We start from the raw sequence: 24,339 nt of genomic DNA, 5'->3' as shown, positions 1-24,339 counted from the left end.
TGAAGCCAGGACTCCCAAGCAGGTGTAGGTTCAGAGCAGCTGCTCTCCATCGCCTTCTAATTCTGCCTCCCTGGCGCCTCTGGATGCTAGGAAGAGGGTGATGTTGATGATGACAGCTCTTAACATGTGTGAGAGCTTCCAATATAGCAGATGGAGTTCTAAGGGCTTTACCTTGTTAGCTTATTTAATCCTTGTTTCAGTTCAGTGAATGGGGAGTATTATCCCCAACTCACAGAAGAGGAAACTGAGGTACAGAACAACTAAGGGGCTTGCCCAAGGTCACACGGTGAAAGTGGAGAAAGAGGATTGGGACCGAGGATTCCAATCCTGATAGCCTAGTTCCAGAAGCCACATCATGCTACCAGGGTTTCACGTTTTCAGTCATGACACCTGTGTTTGGGAATTCCATTCCTAAATTCCTCATTATTTTTACAAAAAGCTAAATATTTACTTAGCAGCTCGCTCGTGATGAATGTTCAATGTTTGTGTGGTCTGTGTGTGTAGACTTAAATACTGACTTGATTCCAAGCAGCAGTGGAAATGTTTCCACATTTAGCCCCTTGCCTTGGGCTTCCCTCATGGCTCAGATGGTGAAGAATCTGCCTGCAATTCAGGAGACCCAGGTTCAATCCCTGGGTCGGAAAGATCCCCTGGAGAAGGAATGGCAACCCACTCCAGTATTGTTGCCTGGAGAATTCCATGGACAGAGGAGCCTGATGGACTACAGTCCGTGGGGTCGAAGAGAGTCGGACACAACTGAGCGACTAACACTGTCACTTCACTTTCACGTGGAAGTGAAGGTGGGACACAGAAGAAATGCGTGTCACTCTAAGGCCACATGATGCATCCTTTGACAAGCTGCGCCCTCTGCTGGTGTCTTTTCAGAGTTGTAACGATGTCGTTCAGGAGAGGTTTGGGCCGGAGCTGAAATATGACATAGCCCTGAGGCTGGCAGCGCTGCAAATGTACATCGCAACCGTGACCACCAAGCAAACGCAGAAAATCTCCCTCAAGTACATCGAGTAAGTGCTGACTCTCCAAACCATTTTGGAGACAAAGATGCTGTCTCCTTAATGCCCAAGGGTATTTTTGATGTGTATGTCTATTTCCAAAATTGATCTTGTTTGTGGCAGAGCATCTGTTAACCAGAGGGAAAATATATGAATGTTCTGTTCATTTTCGGTGGAAGACACCATTTCTTCTGTAATCCACCTTCAAAGAATTATGGTTAAATTGAAAGTCACATTGCAAATGAAGTGTACATACATTTTAAAATTCCTAAATGAACTTGGCTCTAAGCCAAGCTCTGGTCTCAGCACTTTTCAGACATTAAGCTGTTTGATTCCCACAACCTCCCTATGAAATCAGTAGAACTGTCACTCCATTTTACAGATGAGCAAGCTGAGAATAGTTAAGTAACTTATCCAAATCACACTGACTATTAACTAGGGAGGGTAGGATTTGAACCAAGGCGGTGGGATTCTGCATTGCACTGTCGTTTGTGTGATCATTTGAAGACCTGTGTTTCGAAGATGGTGTGCATAACCAGAGATTACCTTTGGATTATCAAAATGCCGTATAAAAAGTAATTTTTTGAGTCATAATCAGGTAAGTTGGTATTGGTAATAAAGAACTGTGACACCATGGGAAAGGATGCCATACAAACTTTGCTTCATGAATCAAAAGTTTGGAACATAAATGCCTTCTCTTGCTGAATATGGCATTTACAATAGCATACTATCTCTTTAGCTGGAAAAGATCCCACCTACTTAGAAAAAAGCAGTTTATGTTGCCCTCAGTTGACAAGATTATATTAGTTATCCTTTAAAAGCGAACCCTCTGACACTTCCCGTTGGCAGGTGATCCAGTTGCCTAAAGCAGCCACCATTTTCTTAATCCTGGCAGCTCTAATGCTAAGAAAAAGAAATAGTCAATAGTCGTGTTTCAAAGTTTATGGTGGGGCTGAAGCCTCATCTTCATGTAACACTGAAAGCCTTAATGTCTGCTCCACCTCCAAGTGGCATATGGCTGATTGAAACCCTCCATCCCAAAAAAGGTTTCCCATGGGCTGGCTCCCCAGGTTCCACAGTGGTAGGTTGACCCTCCCACATAGCAAAATGGCTTCTTCTCAGCAGACTTGAGAGCCTTTTTGGGGGAAGATGAGAGCTTCCAGCTTGTGGACTCCTAGTGCCCTGATCTTGCCATCCTCAGCTGTCCTGTCGCTGCCTAGGGACAGATCCTTGTGTGCATCTTGAGGACCATAGGTCTTCCAATCTCAGTCCACTTATTTTTGCAGACAGTTTGTTTCTTTCTCTCTTGGTTTCTCTGGAATCCAAGAGAGATTCAGCTCACAAAGAGGTCTCACACCCAAGTGGATCCCTTCACACCCTCACCCAATCCCCTTTCTGAGGTTTTTGGGGACAGATGAAATTGGATCCCATTTGAAAAGGTGGCCTGCACAACTTGAGATGATTTTCAGACAACCAAAATGCATCTCTGTTCCTACTTTCTGTACCCACATTTTACCAGGTTGGACATGGTACAGTGAACAACTTCCAGAGATACCTAGCTTGCCCAAGAATCTTGCAGAGCCTGTGATGATTAATTAATGTTCTCATTAATTAACTCATTCACACAACAAATGTTCACTGAGCATTTTATATGATATTTCTACTAGGAGAATAGAAAATAGTATTAAGTTTAAATTATTATCTTAACCTTTGAAGAATTTGTGATCTGATTATAAAGACAAGACATAGAATGAAAAATAATGATGTAAAATAATGATATAAGTAGAATTACAAGGTAGCCCATAAGAAGTGCCAAATGATGGGCGAAAATAAGTACAAGTTGAGGAGGAGGAGGAGGAAGCAAGTGGTGATCATGAGAAACACCATCTTAACTAAGGAAAAGTGCGTGAATGGCCAAGTGGAAGGAGGCTGACTTCCTACTCTTCTTTAGAGAGAATCTGGAGCAGGAGAAATAACCAGAACCTTCTCAAAAGTCTTCATAGAATTTAAAAGATACTTGTTGGGCACATGACCAATCAGGATAAATTTCCTAGAATTCAAAACGTGAAACCGTCTTAGGATAGGGTTCTAGTCATTGTTGGAGAAATAGATTTTTGGCAAGAATATACTAACCCAGTCTCATTGTTTGTTTTTTCCTAGCATAGCCACACCTGTGAGAGATGGTTATATCTCCCCTTCAGTACCAAACACACTTAAGGGTCCTGAACCCTACCCTGACTCCATACCGGCAACCTGCTCCCCACCTCAGCAAGAACTATTGATGGAAGGAGTTAGATAGACATTATCTGGGTGGGAGAAAAGAGAATTGTGTTGTTCTAAAGAAATCACCATTGGTGAGGGAGATGGGGAGGAAAGAATGGTTTGGGACCAGGAAGGAGGTATACTCATCCTTCTAAGAGAATAAAGATGACCGTGGGCAGACAGGGGGAGGTGACAATGACAATAAACAAAGGTATGGAGAAAAGTTGCTGGAAGTACAAACTCAGACCTGTGAATGAGTTTTAAGAGACTCAGAGGTGGGATGGATAAAGTGTCTCTTCAATTTCCATTGATCCCAAATGCTCCTCTCTGGACAGTGAGGAATATATTTCTTTTAAAATGCCAACATATGGATTAATGATCAAACAGTATGTTTCCTGGGTGTAAATTAAAGCTTGCTTCCCTAATTGGGGACTGGTCTCCATTCTCTGCCTTACTAAGAATTCGTTTGTTCCAACAAACATCAGAGCGCCATTTTGTCTTAGATAACTAATCATCACAAGAATGTGAAATTAAAGATCTGCTCTTTATTGCAGAAAAGAATGGGGATTAGAGACTTTTCTTCCCTCTGCTGTGCTGCAAAGCATGAAAGAGAAGAACATAAAGAAAGCACTTTCACACCTTGTCAAAGCAAATCAAAACTTGGTACCACCCGGTAAAAAGGTATCACATTTGCATCTTAATAGAAAATGGATTTTAAAGAGAGAGGCTTGCATGCATTTTTTAAAATGTTTAAAATTAGCCCATGAATAAAATACTTAGCACCAGATTTTCAGAAGCTGTAACACTATATAACCTTCTCTTACTTTAACTATTCACATGTTTCTAAGACTAATGAAAAATAAGTATCCTTATGGAGACCTCTTTATTCCTTGCACACTATAGACTCCTTATTGTATAGAGTATGTGCACGTTCACATGTGCATGCAGGAGAACCTTGCAAAGCCTCTAAGACCTTGGGATTAGAGGACAGAATTGCCTAATAATTTCATATTTTCATCGTAGTTTTGCTTACCACTCAGACCAGCTTAAGTGCACAGCAGTCAGTAAGGGTCCCTGCAGACTTGATGCCACATTAATTAAAACGAAGTTTCTCTCCCTTGGCTCTCTTGACATTTGGGATCAGATCATTTTTGACTGGGGAGAAGGGCTGTCCTGCACATTGTGTGATATTTAGCATCATCTCTTGTCTCTACCCACGAGATGTCAGCACCCATCCCCTCAATCATGACAAACAAAAATGTCTCCAGATTTTGCCCAAATCACCCCAATTGACAACCACTGAACTGAATTGTACTTTTAGAAAGAAGATAAGTTCAGTTCTGTCACTCACCATCATTAGCGTTAAAATCTTTTTTTCTTTCTTTTAATCTAGTAGAAGAAACAGAAAGGACATTTAAAAATATACTGTTGGTCAGAATAGAGAGTTATGTTTATTTATAATAAAAAGCAAAAGGTTTTAGAAACTAGAGAGAGAAGGAGCCTTATGTAAACTGTAAAACTGAAGGCAGCCTGCCAACCCAAGAACACTTTCTCAATGATCTTGGCCATAGATATATGTGTGACACTAGTACAAATTATTTATGTGGGTAGTTCCTTGATCTTAGTATCTGGTTTTAAGTCCTTTTATTGGCTAACAATACTTATTTCTGCTCCCTCATCACCCTAATGACTATTTTTAAACATGTAATCAAGTACGATACACTACCAGTCACCTTTGACTTACTTCTCAGTTTCTGTAAGCATTCAGCCTATGGAAATACAGCAGGATGTCATGGGTCAAGATGTTCTAAATGTCAGTTCTGATTTGCCCAAAGCTACTTTTCTTTTAATTGACTTGGTGTGATTTGTTTCCCCCCAAGCCTGGCCTACTGGTTTTGTAATAATTTGGATAACGGCTCTAAGATCGGTCTATCACTGTCCTTCTATAAAGGTCATTTTTTCTAGTTAAGAGTGAGTGGTTTGCTTTCGCCTCAATTTGCAAAGTGCTTTGGACTTTTGAAAGAAGTAGGCTGGATGATTGGTCCTAAATTACAATTATATGAAGGATAGCGCATTGAGGTACAGTTAACAAATGAGTTGGCAAGTTATCTGCAGTTGAAAACAAGAGTTTTACAACCCTTGCCACTTGATATTCTGCACCTTGTTGGAAAATTTCACCCCTAATAAACTCTTCTGGAATATTTGTTGTGAAATGTGGACTTTTTTCTTTCTTTCATTTTTTTTAAATTTAAAAAAGATTTATTGAAATATAGTTAATTTAAAATATTTCAAGTATGCAGCAAAGTGATTCACTTATATGTATATGTGTGTGTATATACATTATATATTTGTTTTCAGATTCTTTTTCATTATGGATTATTATAAAGATATTAAATATAGTTCCCTATTATCCACAGTAGGACCATGTTGTTTATCTATTTTATATTTATATAGTAGTTTTATATCATATTTTACATTGAAATGTGGACTTTTTTCAATCAAGTATTTTTTTAGGATATGGGAATCTACATTTTTAAGTCTTCTTAAGGATCAATTTTACTGGATAAAATTTCATTTGTCAATCATTTATGAAACTCACTAGATTCTTGGAATTACATTGCTAGAGACTTAGATAGGAATTTCAAATATTTCCACAATGATTGATGCTCAGAAAGCTCATTTTCCCTAAAAACTTACAAAGACTGGAAGAAACAAGATGGGATGGTAGAGCCTGTTTAAAAGGCTTTCTATGGATTGAAGGTATGTATTCAAAAGAGCTCCCACAAACTGCACACCCCATTTCAGTGAAGAATTTTATTATCTTGTTCTGACTTGTTGAATGCCCTGGCCCAGCATATCTATACTCCACCCCACCCCCACCCCACTCCCCCCGCCACCAATAAAATAAAAAAATTTTAAACTAGATGTCCTGTTACAGCCCTTAATCAGCTTACTTTCATTCCTCATGAAGAGCCCTTGTCACACCCCATCTGTTGGCAGCGGAAGCATCCTTCTCGTTTGCCTTTGTTTTCGGCTAGTCTCCAGCAGAAACAAAATCACACCTGATGGAGTGAACACCTGAGATTTCTTTTCTCTCCTCAGCTCTCCGCACTGCAAGCCAAGGTCCATTATCTCAAGTTCCTCAGTGACCTCCGACTGTATGGGGGCCGTGTGTTCAAGGCAACATTAGTGGTAATTTCTTTTTCTTGGTTTTTTGTGGAAGTCACAGAGGCCTTCAAAATGTCACTGCCTAGGCTGTCTTGAATGAGCAGCCTTTGATGACAAAAGCAAATCAGCTGTGAATCTTTTCCAGCCCTCATTTCTAATTGACTGCACCCTAGTCTGAAAATATCAGAAGAAATGTTAAACTAGATAACACCACTGCAGAATGCCCCAGAAAAGGAAATATGAAGAGCCGAGAGAATTGGTGCACTCTCACAATGGCCTCCTTTTAAATCATTGGACCAGAATGATTTGAAAAAGAGAAAAAAATATCCTCATTTCTGATAGCCTCTCATGATAATGAATATGCATGCTATGATAACATTTACTTCCTACATTATTCATAATTTATCAGAGCCTTGCTGTAATCATATATCTGGTTCTTCTAATTGGGTGATTTAGTACAATATAACCCGGGAATACTTTCTAAAGAAAATGTAATCTTAGAAAAATGTCTCTCAGGTTCAACTATGCCTGGTGCTTCAGAGCATTTTCATTTTTATTTAATTTATTTATTTGTTTTGGCCACATCATGAAAACTGCAGAATCTTAGTTCCCCAACCAGGGATGGAACCTGGACCACGGGCAGTGAAAGCATGGGGTCTTAACCACTGGACCACCAGGGAATTGCCAGAGGTCTAGTATTTTTTAAATTTTATGGACGTGTCTTTCTCAGCAGGCGGAAAAGCGCTCGGAAGTGACCCTCTTGGTGGGACCCCGCTATGGCATAAGCCACGTCATAAACACCAAAACCAACCTGGTGGCTCTTTTAGCTGACTTCAGCCATGTCAACAGGATCGAGATGTTTACTGAAGAGGAGAGCTTGGTGAGGGTGGAGCTCCATGTGCTGGATGTGAAGGTAAGTCTTTCAGATACTGACATATGACCTTGCTTCCTGATAGTGCTTCTGATATTTACAAAGCAAGCAAAATTTCAACCTGTGCAGCCCAGTCCAGTTCAGTCACTCAGTCGTGTCCGACTCTTTGCGACCCCATGAATCGCAGCACACCAGGCCTCCTTGTCCATCACCAACTCCCGGAGTTTATCCAAAGTAATGTCCATTGAGTTGGTGATGCCATCCAGCCATCTCATCGTCTGTCGTCCCCTTCTCCTTCTGCCCCCAGTCCCTCCCAGCATCAGGGTCTTTTCCAATGAGTCAGCTCTTCGCATGAGGTGGCCAAAGTATTTGAGTTTCAGCTTCAACATCAGTCCTTCCAATGAATACCCAGGACTGATGTCTTTTAGGATGGACTGGTTGTATCTCCTTGAAGTCCAAGGGACTCTCAAGAGTCTTCTCCAACACCACAGTACAAAAGAATCAATTTTGATGCTCAGCTTTCTTCACAGTCCACTCTCACATCCATACATGACCACTGGAAAAACCATAGCCTTGACTAGACGGACCTTTGTTGGCAAAGTAATGTCTTCTGCTTCTGTTAGGTCCGTACCATTTCTGTCCTTTATCGAGCCCATCTTTGCATGAAGTGTTCCCTTGGTATCTCTAATTTTCTTGAAGAGATCTCTAGTCTTTCCCATTCTGTTGTTTTCCTCTATTTCTTTGCATTGATCGCTGAGGAAGGCATCAGTGGTGAAATGGGTAAAGAAAAAATCCACTCAACTCAGGCATGAGGGCTCCAGTCCTCACTAGATGGCTCTGTGATTAGGGGACAAGTCCCTCTCTTTCTCTGAGCTCCATCTCTTCAGCTCTATATGAGAAAGCAAATGAGTTTGTGTCTAAGGTCCCGTCTGGCTCCAGAGTGATGGGGAGTGGGGGAAATGTTTCCCTACTTACTTTCTAGAATATGTGATTTTTATGTAGAGAGTCAGGGAGAGTCTTCCCAACTTTGTTTAGATTCCCCATTCCCTTTTTGATGTAGCATCCATATGTGCTTATTCTTTTGGAAAGACTGAGTATTTCAGTCAATTTGTCTTTTCACGCTGTAGCAATTAGTGGTGGCCGAACATCTGGCCCCTTGAATATCATGGCCATTTGACTGGAAACAGCCATCTGAGATTGTCCTTAGAGGGCAGACATTTCCTCCCCAAACAGAAGCTGACAGCAAGCAATCCAGGTCCCCTGTCCCCGCCATCTTGTCCCAGTCATAGATGAGTCATTGGATTTTGGCAGCATTAATGTATATGATGTTTCTGTAGAGAAAAGGTCCAATGAGTCTGCAGAGGAAACAGGTTGAACCTCAGAACACAGGAGAAGTCGTGCTCTGATAATGGGGGAAGGACCCACTCCCAGCTTCACACCCCCCCCACAGTTTTGTGGAAGGGGCAGATTAAGAGTAGAGGATAATGTGGAAATGGGCTTCTACACAATGGAAGGGACGCATTAAGGGAGAGCGTGGAGCTCAGGCACGCCGGACATGGCCCATGGTGTTTCATGGGCTTAATCCAGGGCACTGCACTTGACTTCATGGCAATGAATGTCCAAGAGTAGACTTGGCACACCTATTCTGGTCCATGACCAAAGATGCTAAGAGCAATATAGCCTGTCATGTGAAAGGGGCAGAAGAACGGGTGTATTGGGTGCAGTCATCACAGATGTGATAACGGGGATAATCTGTCTCAAACAGAAGGAGGTGACAAGACCCTGTGGATGGTTTCCTGTTTATATAAAAGAATTGCGGGGCTGCTTGGAGGGAGACTGCCATTGAAATGGAAGCAAAAAGCAGCAAGTCGAGTTGATCAGGGACTTGGGGCGGAAGTTAGGTTTCATCACTCAAGGCCATCATCCTGGCCAGTGCCGTACCCCTGGCAGTGAAAGCAAGGGACCTGTCATCTCGCTGTTTCTGTGCCTCTCCAGTTGTCTGCTTTTTTCTTGCTCCCTTATTTTCCTCTCACTTCCTCTCTCTTTCAACAAGAACACATCAGCATATCCACCCTTCCTTTCTCAACGAGGATAGTTGCTTCCCTGTATGCCCAAGATCCTCATCCAATTATGTTTCTAGAAAGTTGGGGTAAGGCCTTTTCTCAACTCCCATGTCTGTTTTCCCCTCCTGTGAATTTGCAATTTCTTTTAGAAGTATCCTTATCCTGGATCGCTTCAACACTTTTCATTCAGTCTTAACAGTAATTTCCACTTGATTTTTACTTTAATTCAATACAAATTTTCACCATGAACCCAAACTTAGTCTTCCTGTGATTTTTTTTTCAGATGGTGAATTCATATCTGGTAACTGATTCCTTATCTGTGACTTTTTAAAAGAATAACGATTTGAGACAAAACCAGTGTTATTTGTTTTAACCCAATATGACTTGGAAAAGACTCCAAATGTCTAGGCTTTCAAAATGGTGTCACCTGAACATTTTTCAGTCAGGCTTTCCGTTATACCTGACCTTTCCCTCATTTGTGTTTCTCCAGTGAAACAGTCACTCCAAAAGTTCGTTTGTTCACATTTCATAAGCACAAATGTCACTGTTGTCACTTGAGGGAGGTTATTAAAGGGAGATGGTTTTAACCAAAGCGTTCTCTTCTGTGTAGCCCATCACGCTCCTGATGGAGTCTTCGGACGCCATGAACCTGGCCTGCTTAACGGCTGGATACTACCGTCTGCTTGTGGATTCCAGGAGGTCAATATTTAACATGGCCAACAAGAAAAACGCAGGGACCCAGGACACAGGTATTCTCTTCCCAAACTCACGAGGCACCGACCTCCCTTCCCCATGCCAACTGACAACAGTAATAAGGATGTTTCCTTTTAAGGAGAGATGAGCAGATTTAATTATTATAGACATACAGGCTAATATAGTTAGAGGAAGAAGTAAAAAAGATTCCATATTTTGAGACTGGACAATGTATTGCTGGTATAAACTAGGGGTAAATTAGCACTGCAGAAGCAAATCTAGCATGACAAACCAATCTGGTACAATGCTGTTGTTGTGGTTTGAATTATTAAAAAGAATGATCTAAGATATGTTGACCGAACCTGTTTACTTTAAAGTGATTAATATTTCAAAAAATAATAAAATAAGGATATTTCTTGAAAAATTAAAAAGTATACCCATAAAAACATCTAATGTCCAAATTTAACACAAAAGCCTCCAAATACTTCTGATATGTTCTAATATTTTTTTTAATGAAAATGTTGATTTTTTTTTTAAATCACATTTTACATGGGGTTTCCCTTGTGGCTCAGCTGATAAAGAATCTGCCTGCAATGCGGGAGGCCTGGGTTCGATCCCTGGGTTGGGAAGATCCCCTGGAGTAGGGAATGACTACCCACTCCAGTATTCTGGCCTGGAGAATTCCATGGACTGTATAGTCCATGGGGTCGCAAAGAGTCAAACACAACTGAGCAACTTTCACTTTCTTTTTCACATGTCACTTGGCAAATATTGGGTACCTACCTCCAAAGCAGTGATTTAACTATTGCGAAGGGTGTAGGTCTCAGCCTTTATGTCTGATTTTTAACTGCCTCATTCTCTCAGAACTCAGTCAGGGTGCAGAGAATTTAGGATGGAATGCCTAGTAGTTGTGAGCCTCCAACTTTATAAGCAGCTGATCCCTCTATTAAGGCGCCCTACATCCAGACGCCAAGTGCCTCCTCCCACGTCAGACTCATGTTCAGGGTTCTGGGAACTCTGTCTTGGGAAGACATGGAAATTGTCCAACCCTTGGACTTGGGGCTCTAGAAGGGACCCTGGACATCATATTAGCTTTTTTGCAGAAGCATCGAAATGGCAAAGATCAAATACTTCATCTCAGCCCTTTGACACAAAGAAAGCCCCAAAAGTGCAGATATTGGGGGTGGTAGCTGTTAAACTGAGAATTTCTTTGAGGGTAGATGGTTTTCATTTATTCTAGAACTGTTTTTTTGAAGTTTATTTTATTGGAGTATAGTCGATTTACAGTGTGTGTTAATTTCCCCTGTATAGCAAAGTTATTCAGTTATACATATATATGTGTGTGTGTGTGTGTGTGTGTGTGTGTGTGTGTATACATTCTTTTCCATTATGGTTTATCCCATAATATTGAATATAGTTCCCTGTGCTGTACAGTGGGATCTTATTGTTTTTCCATTCTATATAAAATAGTTTGCAGATTTTTCTTCAGTGTTTGAACTTTTTCCTCCATCTATAGTGGACAGTCGGTAAATATGGCTGATGGACAGAGCCTACCATTCAAGTCAGAGATACTGACCTGTGAAAAATGTATAATCAGAGGCTCCATAATTAGAGTTTATTTTAAAAGAAAAGGAAATTCTGGAGAGCAAATTCCATTGTCAGTTTTTGAAAGAAAATGGAAGAGAAAAGAAGGGAAGGAAAATCTACTTTTAAACTTATCAGGAAACAACAATTATTATTCCCTGAAAATATAGTAATATGCAGCTGGGCATACATACAGATAGGCTGGTACACAGTTTATTGTGACAGCTTGTTGAGTGGTAACAGTTACAGTCAAAGGGTAAAGGAAAACCAAAGAGTTGAACAAGGCATGCTGGAAGGCAACTGGGACTTGCAGCTAGATTTCATCCCAACCCACCTTGAAGTGTCTGTTTGATTAAAAATACATTGAATCAAAGAGGAGGTGGATGTGTTTGCTGGGTTCAGTGGTGAATGTCTGTATGACCACATGTTTTCTTTGAGCAAGGAGATTTAGAGCAATTGAACTGTGACTTTTGAAATTACGAAGAGCAGTTCCGCAATTTAACATATTCCTTTTGCATTGGAAAATCTTAAAATCCTAAAGTGTATTGTTAAAATCAAACCTTTTCCCCATGGACGGTTAAAATTGTATGGGTGCAAGAGGAAAGCCAAAGCTACCATTCTACAAATGATTACAGTAACAGGGGCCTCAGTTCTGTCCAATGTATAGCGACTCACAATGTGTTGTTGAATAAAGTTTCATGAGGCAAAAACTTAGTTCCAAAAAGTATCATCACCATGGGGAAATAATGGAGCTTCAACCTTTCGGTCATTTCTCTTGGTTCGACAGTGAGCCTGAGGGTGAGGGCACATGTTCCAAACAGCACACACAAGCCTGCACGTGTGCATGTGCGTGTTTAATAAGAGAGGATGAGTGAGAGAGATGGCACACTCCAAAAAACAGCTAACTGGTTGGCCCAAGCAGAGCTGCAGCTTAGAGCGCAGCCTCCTCTAATGGCTGAAAAGCCTCCCTTCTCTTCAGAAATTCCCCCAAAGGTCTCCTGAGACTCAAAAACTGTAGAGTCTGAAGTCTGTTAAGACCAGCTCATCTGTAGGAGACATCCTTCTGTGTCTCCCAGATCATTCCAGAAGCCACATCAGTACACCCTTCTGGAAGAAAGCTGAGAGAGTGCGTGTTTTCATTTTGTCTCAAACTGATCAGAGAACTTCATCAAGACCTCTAGCTAGGAACAGTCAACCCCTCTTTCTTCTTCACAGTCTTGAAAATTAACCCTTCAAGTACTTTCAAAATCCCTGAACCTATGTAGTTAAGCATCTCTGGGCCTTAGGAAAGTCTTACTAAATTGCTTTTAGCCTGCTGACCTATTTGGTTTTCTGGTTGGTCTAAACCAGGGGTCAGCAAACCATGGCCCGTGGATCAGGTCATGTTCTTGTGAATGAAATGTTATTAAAACTCAGGCATGTACATTGTATTAAATATCTAGGGTAGCCGTAACAAATTATCACAAGCTTGAAGACTTAACAGAAACTTGTTCTCTCACAGTTTGATGGGCTAGAGGTTCAAAATCCAAGCACTGGCAGGGCCAGTCCCCCTCAAGAGATTCTAGGGGAGAATCTTGTTTTGCCTCTTGCGGCTCCAGGTGGCCATCTGCATTCCTTATAGCTGCATGACTTCAGTGTCTGCCTCCACCTTCACTCAGCCTCCCCCTCTTCTGTGTATGGCCCAAGTGTGCCTCTGCTTTTCTCTTATAAGGACACTTTCTGTTGGAGTTAGGGTCCCACACAGATAATTCCAGGTGATCTCATCTCAAGATCCTTACTTATATCTGCAAAGACTCTTTCCAAATAAGGTCACATTCATAACCTTTGCAGGGTCACCATTCAAGTCACCGCATTTGTTTGCTTATTTGTCAGCTATGACTCCTTTCATGTTACAACAGTTGAGTTGAATAGTTGCTGAACTGAGCTATTGACCCCACAAAACCTAAAATATTTACTCTCTGGCCCTCCCTTTACAGAAAAAAAATCTGCTAACCCTTGGGTTTAACCCCAGAGCTCTCTTACATCCTTGCTCAACCACTCTCCCTCCCCCCAACAACCTGCACTAGTCACACACACACACACACACACACACACTCACACACAGAGCCAGTCATAATTCATGTCATTGTCAATAAAACAATGCTGAACCCCCAAAGGTGTATTCATTATTAGGTCACATGTGAGTATGCCTGTTGTGTAACTCAGTGTCTTCAAATTTTATCTTTACTTGGTATTCACGAAAAATATATATATTGAGTAAAATGACTTGGAACATTCTTCAACATTGAGTCCATTATATATTTGGGAGAGAGTCAAAACTTCTTCAGTAAAACTGTTTTTGTTTTTATTTTTCCTATATCTCTTGTATATCTGATATTGGCATTAATCAAACTTGGGCCAGAGGGCAATTTGAGGAAACAAATGGGAGAATATGTGGCCCTAACATTTCCTCAAAATGTCACCTCTGGAATTGACAAAGCAATATTGACACAGTGACTCACTGCCCTGTCTTGGTAAATATCAGAGCAAAATTTCCACAGCAGAATTCTCTTTTGGAAGACCCTTAAAGATCAAATAACACAATGCTGTTTAAATTAAGATTTTGCCATTTTAATTCTGGAGGAACATTAAACACATCTTCAGGAGTTTTCATGATACAAATAAAGATGGAAATTCATCAAAGTATTAGCTATGCTATGAAATAGCAGAGAGGAGTACACAACTTGTCAGTGCTCCACCTTCTACATCCTGCCTATGTGTGCATGTGTGCTTATGGGCATGTGTGCTGGCACTTACACGTAAAAATATACAAACCCACTAAGACAGGAAAAGGCTAAAGAGAAGTTTTTGTACTACCATTGCAATATGTAGTATTACAGTTTGTGTTACTATACATTATGTACATATATATTTATTATTATATTGTCATTACACTATTTCCTGAAATACATGGTAGAAGTACGAGGATCCTTGACCTTCTCTTAACTCAATGAGGAAAAAGTCTAGCATCTCCTTATGCAAAGTGGGAAATGTTAGATTTTGCATTCCAAAGAAAGGGCAATCTTTCCTGGTATAACAGCCCACTGGACTATCACCTTTAAGGATTTTTAAAGGTATGTTGTATATTCACATTTATAGACATAAATAAGGTCTTTTAAATACTAGAACCAGAGATCAGATGGAATGAAGCTGTAGTTCCCTACTCTCAGATGGTATTCTATTTTATCAAGTAGCAGTTCTATTTTCCGCAGTCTCAATTCTCCTAACCAAGAAATCTTTACACCTGAAGCCTAAATCAACTACTCCCCTATTTGGAAAGCTGAACAATAACCATATTCACAAAAGTGATGCTACAAGCCATTAAGTTAAGAAACAGAGACAAAGTGTCCCAGAAACCAGCCTGCACAGTAATGTGTCTTTGCATGACTCTTTCTCTTTAGGAACTGAAAATAAAGGAAAGCACAACATGCTTGGTCCCGAGTGGAACTGTATACCCCAAATGACCACCTTCATTGGCGAAGAGGAGCAGGAAGCGCAGATAACATACATAGATGCAAAGCAGAAGGCAGTTGAGATTCCAGATGGCACCTTGTGTCCAAAAGACCACCACCGGCACTTGTATGTGGACAACAGCTATAACTCAGATGAGCTGACCCAGCAGCTGACCCAGCCGGGTGAGGCTCCGTGTGAGGCAGACTACAGAAGTCTAGCTCAGCGGTCCCTGCTGACCCTCTCAGGCCCAGAAACTCTTAAGAAAGCACAGGAGTCTCCGAGAGGAGCCAAAGTGTCCTTTATTTTTGGAGATCTCGCCTTGGATGAGGGGGTCACTGCCCCCACCCTTGGCTATGAAAGGCTATTGGACGAGAGTCCAGAACTGCTGGAGAAGCAGAGCAATCTCTACATAAGCGGTGCCAACGACATGAAGAGCCTGGGTCTCACTCCAGACACAGAGAGCATCCAGTTCGTGGCCAATTCTGTGTACGCAAACATAGGCGACGTGAAGAACTTCGAGGCCGCCGAGGGCATAGAGGAGCCCCTGCTGCACGACATCTGTTACGCCGAGAACACGGATGACGCGGAGGACGAGGATGAGGTAAGCTGTGAGGAGGACCTCGTGGTGGGAGAGATGAACCAGCCGGCCATCCTCAACCTATCCGGCTCAAGCGATGACATCATCGACCTCACGTCCCTGCCCCCTCCCGAAGGGGACGACAATGAGGATGACTTCCTGTTGCGTTCCTTGAACATGGCCATCGCCGCACCACCCCCTGGCTTCAGAGATAGTTCCGACGAGGAGGACTCTCAGAGCCAGGCCGCTTCCTTCCTCGAAGACAAGGGGCCCAGCGGCACCCTGCAGGACGACGAGATCCCCGTGTCCCTCATCGACGCTGTGCCCACCAGCACCGAGGGCAAGTGTGACAAGGGCCTGGATAACACCGGCGTTTCCACACTGGACACTCTGGAAGCTCTGTCCGTGTCAGAAGATCCGCAGACCAGTGACAATTCAGGTTCTTTCACGATTGTTACGTTTATTCACTGATAGCCATATCCTTCCATCCCTTCAAAGCCATCCGCCCTTGGAATCCTGTCGTGTGTTTCCTCATTTCACGCATGTCCCGTTTCCCAAATGTGCTGAAACTACCATCATGGGTTTTTCGTGTATGTGGTTTCCATTTTTTTTTTTTTAAACATGTGGCACGTTTTTTCCCCCCTATTTCCGGAACAACTGTGCAATAAACTCAGAGTCCTTACTGAAAAGGGAAAAACTTGGTATTGTTTTTAATACCCATGTTTTTAAAACCCATGTTCTTACGTGTCTCCTAGTGCCTGTGATGCCTCCATTAACCGGTTCTTGTTTTTTACGGCCTGCAGGTGTAGCCATCTTGCGGGCTTATAGTCCCGAGTCCTCCTCTGACTCGGGCAATGAGACTAACTCTTCTGAAATGACGGAGAGTTCTGAACTGGCCACGGCCCAGAAGCAGTCAGAAAACCTCTCCCGCATGTTCTTGGCCACTCATGAAGGCTACCACCCCCTGGCGGAAGAGCAGACAGAGTTCCCCGCCTCCAAAAGCCCTGCTGGGGGCTTGCCCCCAAAGGCCTCCCACAGTCTGGCCGCCCGTCCGGTGAGTGACCTGCCGCCCAAAGTTGTGCCTTCCAAGCAGATGCTTCACTCGGACCACATGGAGATGGAGCCCGAAACCATGGAGACCAAGTCAGTCACTGACTATTTTGGCAAACTGCACCTTGGACCGATGGCGTATTCCTGCACCAGCAAAAGGAAAAGCCAGCCGGCCGATGGGGAGGGGAAAGCACCCCTTAATGGGAGCGTGCCGGGGAAAAAACAGCAGGGGATCAAAACAGCCGAGGCAGAGGAGGACGCCAAAGGCGGTAAATTTGCTACTGTGTCTTCAAGGGACAGTCAACACCTCAGCACTTTTAACCTGGAGAGAACTGCCTTCCGCAAGGACAGCCAAAGATGGTACGTGGCCACTGAGGGGGTTGTGGCTGAAAAAGCTGGATTGGAAGCAGCACCAGGCATCACCTTTCCCAGAGCTTCTGGTGTGGGGAGCAGGGACGCCGAAGGGAAGGATGACGGGGCTCCCGAGGGAGAAGCCATCGAGGTTTCAGGACTGGCCCCGCGGGACCACTTCTTAACGGACGTCACCTGTGTGTCTTCCGCCAAAGACTTAGGTAACCCGGAGGATGCCGACCCTTCCGGCTGTGACCGTCCCGCCAAGCTCCCCGAAGCAGAGGAGGGCGTGGGCCGCCTGTGTGACTACCACTTGGCCAAGCGGATGTCGTCGTTGCAAAGTGAGGGCCATTTTTCTCTCCAGAGCTCTCAAGGCTCCTCGGTGGACGCAGGCTGCGGCACGGGCAGCAGCAGCAGCACGTGCGCCACTCCGGTGGAGTCCCCCCTCTGCCCCTCGCTGGGGAAGCACCTGATGGCCGAGGCCTCCGGGAAAGGCGTGACTTACCTTCCCTCCGAGGAGAGAGCCCCCGGGCTGCCCAACCATGGGGCCACCTTTAAGGAATTACACCCACAGACAGAAGGGATGTGTCCGCGGATGACGGTGCCTGCCCTGCACACAGCCATTAATGCCGAACCCCTGTTTGGCACTCTGAGAGACGGATGTCACCGACTCCCCAAGATTAAGGAAACCACAGGTACAGCAATGATGGATTTAGCGCTTTGCGGTACCCACCAAGAGCTCGTAAAACAAATTTACAACAAGCCTAAAACTAAAAATCTGGAAGAAAAGTAAAAGTTAGGGTTTTATTTAAAAAGCTGCCAAACTGCGGCCAGGTTAAGTGTCACTCATCAGTCCCCCAGTGTTTAATACATACTGACGTTTCTAGATCTGGGCAGTAGCAGAAATGGCATTTGCCCTTTAGATTCCTGCTCTGTCTTGCTTTTAGAATTTAATGGAGCAATTTTTTTTCCCCCTGAATTCTAAATGTAGACTTTTAGCCAGGCCCAGTGCGACTTTTAAGTTACAAGAATCACAAAAGGTTGATTTCCTTCTCAAGATATCGAATTTCTCATTTTGCCATTTCATTTTTAAGATTCAGGGAAGGATAATAGAGCAGGGGATCTGGGAGTTGGGAGGGATTGGGGGAGATCATTTGCCTTTCAGCAATATTTCCAGATTCCTCCCTACTCTGTAAAACTCCCCAAGATGAGTATTCTGAGGTGTCAGGCCTACTGCAGTGTCAGGAAGGTCTGGGGGTACATGATGAGCTGTTTTATTTTCCTGCAAATAATAAAATAATAAGCACAGGTAGAAACACAAACACTGCTATCTTCTGTGCTCATCCTCACCATTCGGCCACCAGGTGGGCACTTGTTGGTCTCCAAGATCCACTTGGCTGGCCATCATGGGGCAAACAGACGCTCTTTCACACTTTCCAATTTCAAATTATACCCTCAAATAGTGTCTTTTCCAGTAGGTCAGTAGATGTCAGTGAGACCTTGTTTTTGTTCAGTTGCTCATTTGTGTCCAACTCTGCGACCCAATGGCCTGCAGCACGCCAGGCTCCTCTGTCCTCCACTGTCTCCCAGAGTTTGCTCATATTCATGTCCATTGAGTCGGTGATGTCAGTTAATTTCCATTCGTGCCCTTTTAGGATTATCTCCTTTGTCAAAGTTCACCACTAGTTTCACCTGCCTTGGGAAACTCATCTCTGAATGTTGCTTAACTCGTCTCCCAGCTAGCATCTTTTCCTCTAAACTCATTAAAGGATACTTTGCAGTTTACAAAGAGCTTGCACCTAATTTACCCCTTGCTTCTCACAAAAATTCTATGAAGTGGAGATTGTGCTCTTCACATGACAACTTTTCTGGCACTTTCCCAGTGTCTCAGCTTCAAACCCTGTACCAGGAAAACCTCATGGGGTCCTCTTTAAAAGATTAGTATATTTAATTTGCATTAATTAAATTAGGCCACTTCTTTTTAAAAAGATAGCCAATGCCAGGATTAATCTAACTCCTTAAAATGGAACTTCAAAGTCATAAATATGCTTGAATAATCTCTGTAAGAACGTGTGTTCTCTCGAATATATCCTTGGGAGATCACAGACATCACATAGAGATTTAATAAAAATGACCACCCATGAGGTGCTTAATGATTCTCTGTTTTTCTGCTACCCCTAGTGTAGCTTTGACAGAGCCTGGGAAGGAGAGACGAGGAGGCATGCCTTCAGCTTGGTCTCAATATCCTGAAGCTGATCCCACCCTGCTACCATCAAACATTCACTCGGAATCAAAGGTGCCAATTCCAAATCAAGACCCTAACGATTTCTCCCAAGCAAACCAGGCCTATGGAGAGGCTGTGAGCTGGTGGCCACTGGATCTGAGAAGGGGGAGCCTCATGACATCCCCCAGCCACAGGGCTCTGAGACGGAGCAGCAGTATCCTCTCAGGATCTGTCAGTTTGGAGACCTTCCGGGAGAGAAGCCAGGGTGCGGTCAGCTTAAAGTGTCCAGGTATCACAGAAGCACAGGAGACCAATTCCGAAAGGCGAGCAGAACTCCCCCTAGGGAAGAAGCTCACCAAAAGTTTTTCCCAAAGCTCGATGCACTTTAGCTCTGAGGGGAAAGTTCACAAAAGGTCCCCGGCGGCTCACAAGGACTCAAAGCTCTATAGGACATTGCCCTTGCGGAAGCTGGAAGGCAGCCATTGGAGATGCCGGGGACCTTTCAGCTACTGCTTCCTGAAACGAGGGCAGGATGAAGACGATGATGAGGATGAAGAGGAGGGAGAGGCCACCCACCAAGTCTCTTGCCTCTTTCGACCACAGGTGACTCAAGCCGTGCCAGACCCAACCAGCCCACCCCTGGCTGTTGGAATTCAGAAGCAAGGAGGAGAGCTGTCCAGAGGTTCAGTGCTGAAGGTCTGGGCCGAAGACTTGAGTGGCCCAGATGATGTGGACTTCAGCAACCTAGCTTTTGATGCCCGGATTGCAAGGATAAATGCCCTTAAGGAGAGCACATATACAATGCCCGATGGGTTCCTCGCAGCCCAAAATGATGCCAATGAGCTGCTCTGCCTTGTCAGGGCAACCAAGGGGAAGAAAGAGGAGTCACGCCCCGAAGCATATGACCTAACACTTTCTCAGTACAAGCAGCTGTTATCCATTGAGTCCAGACAGTTGGGAAGTGCCTGTCGGAAAATGGCAATGGCTGAGAAAAGCCCAGAAGAGATGCTCCTAGCTATGACTTCCAGCTTTCAAGTGCTCTGTTGCCTAACAGAAGCCTGCATGCGATTAGTTAAAGTCGTGAACTCCGAAACACAGCGGCAGGAAATAGTAGCGAAGATTGATGAAGTGGTCATAAACTACATCTGTCTCCTGAAAGCTGCTGAGGCAGCCACTGGAAAGACCACTGGTGATCCCAATGTTGGACTCTCGATGCGACATTCAACCACCATGGCCGCTCTCGTAAGCACACTAACACGTTCTCTCAAGATGCTTTTAAATAAATAAAGTATGAAAGTCACGTCATAATCTACCTTTGCAAAGCCATACATGAACTTTTATTTACTTTATGTGTACGATGAACAGATGTCTCCTTTCTTCTCTCTGTATATTTTGTTATTTTCTATGAAATAGGAGATAAAAGTCACATTGATGAAAAGTTGAAATGTACTAATCCAGATGTATTCTGTTTATATTATACATATATAGACATGTAAAAGAAATATACAAGAAAGTGGTGACATTTGGCTATTTTTCATATAGTCGAAACTCCAGGTGTGTGATGTGAAATTTTAATTTCTACTGTGTTGGAGCAAAACAATGAATCCTATCCCCTTTCCTTCCAAGCTGATACTTGGAGACCATATCATTCATATTTAGAAGTAAAAAAGAAAAGAAAAGGAAAGAAAAATCACAATGTATATAAAACAGTACTTATGTTTTAAAGCTATGATTTTTAAGCATTGGAAATAGCAAAAAGACATTTAAAATTCAAAAAGCTATTATGAATTATTAGAGAATATATATAATAAATTAATTTTTGCTCATAGTGTTTGGTTATCTGATGCTTTTTTCCAAGAATCCTACATATTTCATTTTGGCTTATGCCATTTGGGCTAGAATTGGGGTGGGAATGGATTCTATTGTGTCAACACAAATGCTCTTCATGATGTTTCTAGAATGAATGTACTTCCCAAATAGAACAACAGAGGAAACGATGGGCAGGTTTCTGGATAATACCTACTTATAGACTAATTACGGAAAGTGAAAGTAATTCAGAATACCAAAATTAAAATTGTTTGATGAAAAGAAAGCTCTGCTTTGACTCAGTGTCAAAATATACAAACCAAAGACATAACCTCTCTGCCCACCATTTCAGCCATGAAACATAGGATTCCCTTCAGAGTGACAGAGCATTTAGAGAAGTATTTGCAAAATTACAAAAAGGAACAGAAAATGATCCTCACAAGTAAATGCAGGTCCGGTAATGTGAAGCAGACCACACACCAGGCTATGAGTCACATCGCAGATCACAGCTCTCAGCAAAGAGCTTCATGCATCCCCTCTGCAGGAGCCCATGCTTCCAACCAAATTTGCAATGCCAGCCTAACACTGGGACAAAGTTTTGAATCTGGAATGTTACAGAAAAATCAGGGAAAGATAGTTACTCTAATATGGAAGCCATACTTAAATAAATAATGAAGTATTTATGAAATGTTCTAGTCTGGATTGGCTGATAGAAATATGTAAGCTGGGAGAGAAAAAAATGAGTGGTAAACTTGACCACTTTAAGTGAACCTGATGGAATGCAAAGAAGTTTTCAGAACCATCGTCTCTCTAAAAATGTATCTTTGGGTCAAAGCAAAAGGATGCAAATTCTGCAGTTGTAAAATAAAGTTGATAATGTACATATGTACTTCATGGCTCTTTTAGTGTTCAAGCTACACACACTCTTATTTATGTAGGTGGCTTCTTAAATTATGACAGGAGTGTGCCCAGTGCAAATATTTCCATTTTTGTAGGCATAACACAGTCCCCAGTTGCTATCTCTCTCATCAGTCATTCCATAGAGACTCAATAAAAAAAGCCACACATATTTATAGGTGGTAGCAAACAAAAGGAGTTTAGACATGTGTTATTACAATGTTTAATAAAACATTATTTGATTACAATTATAAATATTGGTGTTTGATAGAAGTATTAATGGTGTTTACTGTGGAAAATTTTGGTAAATATTCTGTGTACTAAATATTAATAGGATTGTGTTCTATGTCAGACAATGTGTGAAACATATATATTATCTCATTTAATCATCACAATGATCTCATGGTTTGGACGCTATCATTAATTCCGTATGGAGGCAATATGGTTTCGTAGTTAAGGACATGGAGTTTGGGGTCAGACACCTCTTGATTTAAATTTGGGCTCTGCCATTTTCTATTCCTTTCATCTTGGGAAAGATAGTCAATTTTTCTCAGTTTCAAGTTCCTTCTAGTAAAATGGAAGTCAATAATAAGATCTATTTCCATAGGATTGTCATGAGTTTTAAGTAAAATTATGTATATGAAGTTCTTACTGCAATACCTGGCAGAGAGTAAGTACTCAGTGTTATATATCATTATCATCATAAGCATTGCATTAAATATATTGCCCAAGATAACACGTGGGGGCTGTTTGTTTTATATGCATATTGTATCCTGACTGTGCAGAATACATTAGTGTATTGCATATGTATAAAAGAACTATACAAGAAAGTGACATCTCCAGTTAGAACACCGTCCCAGTCCATTTCATTTCTTTGGGAGGCCTCAGTGAAACAACTCTGGGTCTTTCTAATCAATCTCCCAGAACCTTTGGGTACACCAATAAATTTTTGTTTCATATAAACAAACTCTTTACTACTTAGAAAACCTCAAAAGCCCCCCTGTTGCTAAACGTGCTGCTCCTAGGTAGGGTCAAGATCCACTAGAGTGTAGGAAGAATGTATCAGAATGATCCGTGTGTTTATTTTTATCTAGCCTTTTTTATGTTTGTGTATGTTTTATAACAGGCTAAGAGCACAGTGGTATATGTACATCATTTTCAATAAATCAGTTAATAAGCATATGCCTGGTGCATATATGGGATATTGTCACAGACAGAGTTGCACTAACTGAAGTGTGGAAACGACTGAACCAGAGAACAAAAATTTCTTGTCCCTAAGGTCCTTTACACTTAGTCTGCAGCCTAGTTTTCGAGGTGTATCACCTATCATTTTAATTAATCTTTTATTATAAAGCTTTCAAACATATACAGAGGTAGACACAATCATATAATGAATCCATATGTACTCATCACACACCAATTCATGTCCAATCTTATTTTCTCTATTTCTAGGCACCTCCTTCCACAGCGTATGTAGAAGCCAATCCCAGACATCATAGCATTTAATCCATGAATATTTCGGTAAGCACTTACTATAGATAAGAGTTTTTAAACATAATCATAATGCCATTTTTACACTTTTTAAAATTAATAATTCCCTAATATCATCAAATAAATGTTACAGAAACAATGAAGAAACCCCCAAAGACAATCATTGTCAACAATTTAGGACATCTGCTTTCAATTTTTTCAATATCTATGCTAATGTTATTGTTATCGTAGGTGTTTATGAGTATAACTTTTGACTCAATCTGAACACATTTGCCCCTTTTCTGAGTCTCAGTTTCACCATATCTTATGTAAGTGGATTGGCTGGAGGAATCAGATTGTCATGGAAAGACGGAGGGCTCAGATGACTCACCCTCACAGCATTAGGCTGCCAGTAAAATCCAACAACTCATGCAATTGCATTAGACATTAAAATTAAAACAGACCCCCTCGGCCCAGGTGAAGTTAGTCTAATCACAAAAGAAATTATGTTTCAGAGAAGAAAAACTGACTATATTGAAATGACCAGCCACAACAACATTACAATAGATCGATTCCTTTTGCTGTGAATTTCCTCTTTCATCATGCCCCATCTTAGGAAAGACAATTTGCATTTCTGTTCATCTTTTATATAGTTCTAAGTGTCACTTACTCTCTGAATGTTATTTCTGAGCTCCTCAGGATGGCACTGTAATTTATTCCCCCTGGTTTACTCTTAATTTGGCAGTGTTTGTTCTCTTGGACTGATTATCACCATTCGTAATTGTGTTAACTATTTTTGAAATTGAAAAACAAGGCAAATT

The 24,339-nt window shown here is 42.1% G+C and overlaps 1 protein-coding gene across 5 annotated transcripts in view; it reads left to right on the top strand.

Moving 5' to 3' along the window:
* The window catches only part of FRMPD4 (FERM and PDZ domain containing 4), a 514,452-nt gene extending 492,412 nt beyond the window's left edge, over window positions 1-22,040 (top strand). For 4 of the 5 annotated variants that reach the window (XM_043459256.1, XM_043459255.1, XM_043459254.1 and 1 more), the window contains 8 exons: window positions 886-1,022; window positions 3,827-3,953; window positions 6,375-6,464; window positions 7,171-7,353; window positions 9,985-10,123; window positions 15,092-16,159; window positions 16,524-17,816; window positions 19,308-22,040. In XM_043459256.1, coding sequence (XP_043315191.1) covers window positions 886-1,022; window positions 3,827-3,953; window positions 6,375-6,464; window positions 7,171-7,353; window positions 9,985-10,123; window positions 15,092-16,159; window positions 16,524-17,816; window positions 19,308-20,632 — 4,362 coding nt within the window. In that variant the 3' untranslated portion in view covers window positions 20,633-22,040. Of the gene's footprint in view, window positions 1-885; window positions 1,023-3,826; window positions 3,954-6,374; window positions 6,465-7,170; window positions 7,354-9,984; window positions 10,124-15,091; window positions 16,160-16,523; window positions 17,817-19,302 lie in introns of all 5 variants that reach the window. The other variant, XM_043459258.1, reaches the window with a different exon arrangement.
* Window positions 22,041-24,339: the final 2,299 nt, after the last annotated feature.

Source organism: Cervus canadensis, chromosome X (assembly GCF_019320065.1).
Source record: "Cervus canadensis isolate Bull #8, Minnesota chromosome X, ASM1932006v1, whole genome shotgun sequence".
NCBI classification, from domain to species: Eukaryota; Metazoa; Chordata; class Mammalia; order Artiodactyla; family Cervidae; genus Cervus; species Cervus canadensis.
The sequence above is the reverse complement of the archived record's forward strand: the minus strand, read 5'-3'. Positions and strand labels throughout refer to the sequence as shown.